We start from the raw sequence: 10,246 nt of genomic DNA on the forward strand, positions 1-10,246 counted from the left end.
TTGGACATAAGAATTGTAAAATTCCACAAAAAAAGTGATTTTTTTTTCAAATAAAAATGATATTTGAAAATTAGGGTTGTGTTTGGACATGAATATAATTTTGAGTTGTTTTTAAAGTTTTGTGAGTGATCTGAGTGCAAATTTTGAAAAATAACTTTTTGGAGTTTTTCAAATTTTCGAAAAATTTCACAATTCATCTTCAAGTGAAAATTGAAAATTTTATGACCGAACGATGATTTCGAAAAAAAGTGAAAAAATTTCGAAAAAAGTGAAAAAATTCTTATGTCCAAACGGGCTCTAAAAATAAAACGAAGAAAAGTCAAAAAGTTTGATTTAATGTACCTATATTATAGGGGTGTCCAACGGGATGGGCCGTCCCGGTCCTGTCCAGTCCTGTCTCGCCCCAAGTTAAACGGGATGGGCCAGTGTTAAACGGGACATGGGATGGGACAATACGACCATTTCGTCCCGTTTATCCCGTCCCATTTCGTCTCGTTTTGTCCCGTCCCGCCTGTCCCGCTTGTCCCGTCCCATCTCGTCCCGTCCCGCTTGTCCCAGCTGTCCCGCCATTAATGAAATGATTGCAAAATTTTAAAAGTATTTTTTCTCTATTCCCCATGTTTATTTAATTTCTACAATACTTAATCCATGTTTAAAATTAAGAGGTGCAAAGGGACTTGTTCGTAAAATTTATCAAAATTTAGCAATTCAAGAATATGAACAACCATCTCTCGAAGACTTCCAAGCTAACATATATTCTTATGTTAGAATCTATATCAATGTTTGATAAATATAAATCTATAGAAATAACAAGTGGTGAAACTACTCCTTCTACTTCTAAGTCTAGAGTAGAAATTCTTATGGGAAGATATTGATGATATAACATGTTTTGATTCCTCTATTGATGATGAACTTGATTCTTAGCACCGGAAAATGCTTTTAGCGCAACAATATTTCAAATCGGAGATCATACACATTCATTAGCAAAGGACAACCTAGAGATTTCGGTATTATTCAGAGATTGGATTAATGCAGAAAGAAGAAATCTTGGTTTTGAAAAATTAAACACTAGGAAAGAAGAAAAATACAATGAGATACTTAGCACTAGGACCGATGACGGCATGGAGCTCATAGAACATCAATCAACATTCAACACTGCCAATTCCAGAACAATGTCCGAGAGATATTATTGATAAATTACAAAGAAGCTATATAGGAGCTTACAAATATTAGTATGATAATTTGTAATTGGCGACTAAGAGGCCTAGTTCAAACAGAACCCTTCCTAGAAGGTGGCTGCGTAGATTAGGTGCTCTTCAAAAGAATTATATTTGTATTTGAGATTTTAAAGTTCCATTAATAAAATAAAAGGCTCTAAGCGTTGAATTTTTTTTTATGAATTGTCTTAGTTACTTAATAGTTAATACTTTGAAATTATATTAAATAAATTATAACTCTATTATAAATTTACAATTACTAGAATATTTTATTACAAGTTTTTTGTTTTAATATTTTATAATTCTTTACTTAGTTTTCTAATTTTCGTTTTAACATAATAACATTTAAGTTTATTAAATAAGTCAAAAATCTAGCTGTTGCAAACTTTAAAAACATAGTAATTTTCAAAAAACTAGACGTTTTAAAAAAAAATACACTTAAGGCCCACGAACCCGTCCTGTCTCGTCCCGTCTCGTCACATCCCGTTCCGTCCCTTCCCGTTTGTTAGCGGGATGGGATGGGACGACCGTTTCGTCCCATCCCGCCACTGTCCCGCTTAAATGTTGTCCCATCCCGTCTCGTCTCGTCCCGTTAATTTCGTCTCGTCCATCCCGTTGGACAGCCATAATTATACCTATACTATATGACAAAATTACTAGTCGTATTCCAGCTAATTTCCATAACAAATTACTGTAAAAAAATCCAATTTTTTCATACATTACCCATTTTTAAAAACCTAAACCCAATTGTTTTACCCATTTGAGCGAATCTGACCCCTTTTTTAGTATCAAGTCTGCTTATAAATAAGGGAGAAATTCAAAAATAGCCAGATTTACAACTGGTCGTTCAAAAATAACCCAGTTTTAAAGTAATCGAAATTTAGCCACTTTCCATGTAAAGATAAATTGGAGCGAAAACACTGTTCAAAACCCGTAAAATACGCCGGCATATTATACTGGAGTTTCAGGATAAGTATCTAGAGTTCTAGCATAAGTACACTAGTGTTAGGACCGAAAAAAGCAGGTGTCATACGGAAGCTAGCAAAACAAACCTTAAGCGACGATAAATCATACAACAAAGGAGAAATATACCAAAAGAGACACAAACATTTAATGTGGTTCGGTCAACTGACCTACGTCCACGCAGATATGAGCAATCCACTATATAAAAAGAGAGTACAAAATATCGAAAGAACAACTTCACGAAGAGGCAAACACAAGTGACACACTAACACTTGTCCCGTAAAGTTCTCCCCCTAAACACTACTTAAGCCCTTATGGCTACATTGTGGATGCTACAGAATGAGAAGGACGGATCTTCAATTTATAGAACTCCAAACCTTTTCCTACAAGAAAAAGGACTAGCCAAGTATAGGAGAATTATAATTTCCTTCTACAAAAAGGAAAACCAAATATGGTAATAAAATTATGGCAAACACCTAACAATTCTCCCCCTTGGCCGGAATTTTCTGACAAAATAAACTTGATCCACTTTCTTCACATAGCCTTCAACAGGTCGTATCTCCAAATCTCTACCACAAAGTTTGTCTCAACGTGCGTAGCACATCGGTCAAATTTCTCAGACAAAAATCACGATTATCGTCAAATATGTTGCGGCTAGAATTGAACCCGCCAAGATGAACCTGTCTTGAACCTCGCTCTGATACCACTTGTTAGGACCGAAAAAAGCAGGTGTCATACGGAAGCTAGCAAAGCAAACCTTGAGCGACGATAAATCATACAACAAAGGAGAAATATACCAAAAGAGACACAAACATTTAACGTGATTCGGTCAACTGACCTACATCCATCGTGGAGATGAGCAATCCACTATTTAAAAAGAGAGTACAAAAGATCGAGAGAACAACCTCACGAAGAGGCAAACACAAGTGACACACTAACATTTGTCCCGTAAAGTTCTCCCCCTAAACACTACTCTCAAGCCCCTATGACTACATTGTGGATGCTACTGAATGAGAAGGACAGATCTTCAATTTATAGAACTCCAAACCTTTTACTACAAGAAAAAGGACTAGCCAAGTATAGGAGAATTATAATTTCCTTCTACAAAAAGAAAAAACCAAATATGGTAATAAAATTATGGCAAACATCTAACAACTAGAACTCCAGCATAATATACTGGAGTTCCATCAAGTATAATTGTCCAGTATAATATATTGGAGTTTGGAGAACCGGTACTCCAATCTCCAGTATATTATACTAGAGTCCGCAAAGTATACCGGTCCAGCATAATATGCTGGAGTTCATACACATGTGCACCAAATTCCAGTATATTATGCTGGATTGGTCTCTGTTACAGCAAAATAGAGACTATTTTTCATTGACTTCGTAAACACTGGCTATTTTTGAATGACCAGTCTGAAAATTGGCTATATCGTGCTATTTTTACTATAAATAACCATCCTCAATTCCCATTCATTCCTTAATGATTTTTGAATCTTAAATGCAATTCTGAACTTTGTAAACGTATACCTAAATGCTCCATATACCGATGTATAACAAACACTTATTTAAAGATCCATTATGATTCTTAAAAAATTTTCTAAGAAAACAAGTCCCCACCCGCTCAAATCCGTACGGGTGACTCACAGCTACAGTACCCACGCAATGACAATATGGCCACTGCTCCTCCATCTACCGATGGAAAACCACCGAACCAACGCCAAACGAAGCGTGTCCCAAAGGCGAACACATCCCAACAAGTTTCATTCAAAAACTCCAACCCAGCTGCTACGAATCTCAAAAATGGGGACGCGATCACTGTAGCAAATAATCGCCTGGGTGCTCCTTTTAATTCCCAGCTCAGTTCTGGGCCAAAACTTGTAATTCCAAACCAGGGAGACTGCTCTTCATCACCAGACGTGCATCCTTACCAAAATCTAGCTGATTCTACCGTAGGAATCATCACTAACGACCAATTGAGAAATGCTGATAATAAAGAACTCGCCGGAAATGGAATTCCAGCTGGTCAATTCGGAAGAGCTGAGTACCAAAATGCTAGTAATAGAGATGACAAGAGCTTAAAACTATCAAGTTTATATGGGTACCAATCAACTGCTTCAATTTTGAAATTATTGATCTCAGGCATTCATTCTGAGCCAATTCGACCCCAAACATTGATTGGAAACCTCCTACCATCACTCAAGGAACAAGTGAGTAAAGTTTCAACTCAATCTAACAACACAATTGATCATCTCGATCAATTGACAGGTCCAGCTATGCACCAGTTGGCTGAACATGGGGTTCTGGTGAACCAAGTGCCTCAACACCAATGCCAATCTACTCCCATTGCCCAGGATATTGATTCCCAACCCTCAAATCCAATTTCTCAAGAGCCAAACTCCTCGAATATCCAAAAAAGGACTCTATAGTCACTGAATTGCCAGGTGCTCGACCAAATGCCAATGCCACTTGTGGTACTCAAACAGGAGCTCAAAATAGGGTACAAGCCTCACAAGATCCTCAGGAAAATAATCGCCAAAAGAATTCCAGTCCTTCAGTTCAAGAAAACAATGGTCAATCAATCCCTGCTTTGCCAGAAACGCAGAAGTCTGCTAATGGTGATTTATCAGTTTAAGGGGATCAAGTGTCCTTGCTAAACACCCCTCAGATTCATGAAACTAATAGTGAAAGGATTGTAAATGAAAATGCTTCAGCCACAAATCCAAATGTCAAAGGTCCTATCTCAGGTAACACCCCCTTACCTGTGCACCCAATAGATAACATAGAGCCCCTAGTCATTCAGTTGCCCCTCGCCTTTCCAAATCCTACCTCTACTGCCAATACTCCACCTAAGATCTCATCCATTTTTGACAAACCAACCAATAATAAACAAACTCAGAATCCCTCTGCAAAAAATACCCCACCAACAATCCAACCTTCCAAACAACATTCACATCTACCAACACCACTCCACAGGCTAGCAATCCTCCTAATAAAACCAAACCAGCTGGTAATGCACCACCACCACCTCCTACTGTCACTCATTCATATGTCACAAGGCTTAGAGCCATACATGAAGCTGATATCAAACCCATAGCCTTCATACCTCCAAAGATAACTACCAAGCAAGGTCAGCCTGCTGTGATTTTTAAAAGAGATGATTACATAGTAAGATTTGCTGACATATGTAAATTCACAGTAGTAGGCAAATTCTCCAATACTATGCCTAGAATGGAAGTCATTAGAAAAGGTTTCATTGACCAGACTGAACTCAGAGGACCAGTCAAGATAGCTCATTTCAGTGCTAGGACTGTCTACATTAAGTTGGAAAATGAGTATGATCATTCCACTATCTAGGGTAAACAACATATGTATATCCAAGTCCAAATGATGAAATTGGAAGCATGGTCCCCAGCATTCAAGCCAAATGAAGATTCACCCATTGTGCCACGATGGGTGGTTACCCCAGAATTACCATGGCATTTATACTACATGGAAATTCTCACACCCCTGTTGTCACCCATTGGCAAAGCTTTATATCTGGACCTGGCATTATTCCAAAAAAACAGGGGAAGTGTTGCTAAGGTAAAAATCCAAATTGACCTCACCAAGGAGAGGCCTCATCATGTCTAGCTTGGATATGATGAGGATCAAGATGAAAATGGAGATGGAGAATGGTTGGAAGTCCAGTATGATAGTGTTCCAGCTTACTGCAACCATTACAGACATTTAAGTCACTCTGAATACACTTGTGAAATCAGATTGAAAGATGAAGATAAGAAGAAGAGAAAAGAGGAAGAACAAAAAATAGAAGACAACCACCACAAAGCAACTACAAGTACAACCAAGGTAGTGCAGGAAAGTGTTCAAAGGGGAAGGCCAAAATACAAGGAACATAATCAAAACCAAAACCAATTGCCAATAGAACACCGAAAAGCAATAGAACATCAAAATTCAGTGCATGAAGCACCAGAGGAAGAATGGTAAACTCAGAAAAGGAAGAATTTTAAAGCTACCACCCAGAACAAGAAGCAACAGCAGGTCTACATTCCAAAGCAACCAAATGCACAACAACAAAAGGTTGCTTCAAAGGAAATTCAGCAGCAGATCACACAGTCATCATATCCATTAGGTATACTTTCTATCAATCCTCCAGCTCCATTGGAGAGGAGTGTAGATCTTGGTGCCCAGGATCAACCCATTCCCTCTTTTCCCCCTACAACTCTGAAGTTGGTGATGTTAATGGAGGGAAGGAAAACTGTCAGGAGAACTCTATATTTAGGCAGGAAGGGGTTCCAAAAGGGGAGGGGATTCCTCATGTTATGCATGAGTGTGCTGAGGCACATTTGAATGAATCTAGGATTGACCAACTAACTCCTGCTACCACAATTCTCAAATCAGACACACAACAAGTTGACCAATATAATAGTGTGACTGTGGAAGAAGATTCTGAGCCCTTAAGCTCTGAAGAGAACCCATATGCACAAATGAAAGCTCTCCTCAAAGGAAAAGCCAAAGTTGCTACTGATTTTCAAGTTCAGACTCAGAAATCAACAAATAAACCTAGCCAGAAAAAGAGAAAGGTTATGAGAAACAGAAATGCAGGAATCAGTATAAATGAACCCCCTGATGATTCCCAATTTTTGAGCCCTCCAATTCAAAAAAAAATCTAGCCCTCATACAGATGCTATATCCCTTGACTATAGGAACTCAGTCATATCCAATCCCTCACTTTCCCAACCTCTTCTAACCAATAAAGAACCAAGATCTGATGGGAATGAATCAGACCTGCCCACCAATGATGAAACCCCTAAATCCAAAACTCACAAAGTCACCTTTGTCTTTCCAAGCACTCCCAAAAAATACCAACTTTTGAACCCCTCATACATGGTCATGGAGGAATGCCCTCTCAACAGATACACTCCACAGCAGGATGAGTATAGACCAATTGAGTCTGAGGATGAAATTGCTGGAAATCATGATGATAATAGTGACTTTGGTGATGAAGATAAAAAAAAAGAACACTATGACCTGCTAATTGCTGCAGTTAATGGTGAACCAAATCCGGAAAATGCTGCTGCTGATTCTTTATCTACCAGAAAAAATGCCTCCCAAAGACTTACCAGAAGTAGGGTTGCTAGAATCAGAAGTAGCATCGTCCCACCAAAGCACAACTCGAAACCTCCATTCCAATGATTAGTACAATCATATGGAATGTAAGAGGCATCAGGACCTCTGGAGCAATTGAAAGGCTCAAACTCCTGAAACAAATTCATATCCTCTCCTTCATAGTTGTCCTTGAACCCTTTCTAGACAACTCTCACCTTAACTACTTCAAAAACCAACTTTCAATGCATCAAGCTGCAGCTAATGTTAATGACAAGATCTAGGTATTCTGGGATAAGGATTTCAATGCAAAGGTTTTAGATCATGATGAAAAAATATTGTCATTAGAAATGAAATATGGTGAAAATGGCAATATGTTCTACTTAACTATCATTTATGCAAAATGCAAGCCACCTCTTAGAAGACCATTATGGGAAGTCCTTAGACATAAATCAACTACATCAATATACCATGGTGTGTCATAGGAGATTTTAATGTCATTGCTTCTGTAGAAGAAACGATTGGTGGCCTTCCATACCAAATGTCCAAAAGCCTTGATTTTCTGAGCATGATGGAGGATTGTGGCTTGATGGATCTGGGATTCTATGGATCTAAAGTCACATGGTCTAATGGTAGGGTCAATGTGCTATTGTATGGAAAAAATGGGACAGGGGAATAGCCAATGATCTATGGCTGGAAGCCTTTCCTGCTGCCACAATCACTCATTTAGCTTCAGCAGGATCTGATCATAACCCCCTGCTATTGGAACTTCATACAAGACAAGATAGTGGCAAAAAGTACTTCAAATTCCTTAACTGTTGGGTGGATAATCAAAGTTTTCTACCACTAGTTTTAGAAATTTGGAACAAAGAAGTCAAACGTAATGTTATGTGGGTGTTCCACCAGAAATTGAAAGCTCTAAGCCATGCTCTAAGTCTTTGGTCCAGACAACAATATTGTGATATCTTCCAAAAAGTCAAAGAATATGAACAAAAGGTGAAGGATGCTGAGATGATCTGGGCGCAGACAAGCAATGATGCTGACAGAGTAACTCTCAATGAACTCAAAGCTCAGTATGTTAGACATCTGAAGGCGGAGCAAGATGTTCTGAAACAGAAAACACAACTGCAATGTTCAAAGAAGGGGATGCCAATTCTAGATACTTCCACAGCCTGATCAAAGGAAGAAGAAGGAAATTATACATCCACAAAATCAAAAATGAAGAAGGTGAGTGGTTTCAGGGTGATGAAAACTTTGGGAAAGCTGCCTGTGACTACTTTCAAAACCTTTTCACAGATCCTGGTTCAATTATTAGAGAAGACTTGCTATCCATTATTCCAACCATGATAACCAGTGATGATAACTCCATATTCACCAGAGATCCATCTATGTCAGAGCTCAAGGACATTGTCTTCTCCATGAGTCCTACTAGTGCAACATGACTTGATGGAATAAATGGGAAGTTTTACCAAGCTTGCTGGGAAGTGATCAAGGAAGACTTACTCATGGTAGTGTTATCATTCTTCAGAGGCAGTTCAATGCCCAGATATATGACCAATGCATGCCTTGTCCTCTTTCCCAAAGTTGAATCCCCTAATAGTCTCACAGAATTCATGCCAATTAGTCTTAGCAACTTCCTTAAAAGATCATTTCCAAAGTTATCGGCTCAAGACTTGGCCCTATCCTTCCAAAGATAATTTCTGCAAATCAATCAGGCTTTGTTAAGGGCAGAAATATCTCTGAAAATATTATGCTTGCACAAGAAATAGTGCATGTTATCAAGAAGCCAACTATGGGCTCAAATGTGGTCATCAAGCTTGACATGGCCAATGCTTATGACAGAGCCTCCTGGAGTTTTACCTGCATTATGCTCAGAAGAATGGGCTTCAGTGAAATGATCATTGACATGATCTGGAGTACAATGTCCAACAACTGGTACTCAGTAATAGTTAATAGCACCAGATGTGGTTTCTTCAAGTCTTCAAGAGGCCTCAAACAGGGTGATCCACTGGCTCCCTCCCTATTCATCGTAGATGCTGAACTCCTATCTAGAATACTCAACATGCTGAATCATGATCAGTTATTTCATGGATTTTGTATGGAGAAAAGGGGACCTCAAATCAACTACTTGAGTTTTGCTGATGATATCATCATCTTTACTTCTGGCAGAAAAACATCTCTAAGGAAAATCATATGGACTCTTAGCAATTATGAGAGCACTTCTGGCCAACTCATTAATAAACACAAGAGCCATTTCATGACAGCTACATGTGCCCTGCCAAGTGCTATCAGAAGAATTCAAGGGGAAACAGGCTTCTCTAGGAAAGACTCACCTCTCACATACCTAGGATGCCCTCTGTACACAAGCAGGATCAGAATAATGTATTTTAATGGCCTTATCTCTAAGGTTCTAGGAAGAATCCAAGGTTGGCATGGCAAGATGCTATCCTATGGAGGCAGGGCAACCTTGATCAAATATGTCCCCCAAGCCTTACCAATTTATCTCCTCTTAGCTGTGTCCCCTCCTAAGACTGTCATGAAACAAATTGAAAGGTTGACAACAAACTTCTTCTGGGGAATGGATAAGGACAAACTCAAGTATCATTGGGCGTCATGGTCCAAACTATCATTCCCTCAAAATGAAGGTGGTGTGGGTTTCAGAACTATTCAGGATTCATGTAAATCCATGGAGCTCAAGCAATGGTGGCATTTCAGAACAACAAATTCTCCTTGGAGCTCATTCCTAAAGGCAAAGTACTGTCAAATATCAAATCCAATATCCAAAAAATGGCACTCAGGCCAGTCACAAGCATGGAAGAGATTGATGGTCAATAAGAAAAAAGACGAAAAAGTAATCCAATGGAGACTTCACAATGGGAAATGCAGTTTTTGGTGGGACAATTGGCTTGGTTCAGGGCCATTGGCATACAACAGAACAGAAGGGGGCAGACCTGGCAACA

At 38.9% G+C, this 10,246-nt stretch overlaps 1 protein-coding gene across 1 annotated transcript; it reads left to right on the forward strand.

The window, feature by feature from the left end:
* Positions 1-7,067: 7,067 nt before the first annotated feature.
* LOC138869185 (uncharacterized) lies at positions 7,068-8,728 on the forward strand. The gene is made up of 4 exons (XM_070146785.1): positions 7,068-7,313; positions 7,923-8,083; positions 8,234-8,359; positions 8,446-8,728. The coding sequence occupies exons 1-4, from the start codon at positions 7,068-7,070 to the stop codon at positions 8,726-8,728; spliced, it is 816 nt and encodes a 271-aa protein (XP_070002886.1).
* Positions 8,729-10,246: the final 1,518 nt, after the last annotated feature.

The sequence above is a fragment of the Nicotiana sylvestris genome, chromosome 1, assembly GCF_000393655.2.
Source record: "Nicotiana sylvestris chromosome 1, ASM39365v2, whole genome shotgun sequence".
In the NCBI taxonomy this organism is placed as follows: Eukaryota; Viridiplantae; Streptophyta; class Magnoliopsida; order Solanales; family Solanaceae; genus Nicotiana; species Nicotiana sylvestris.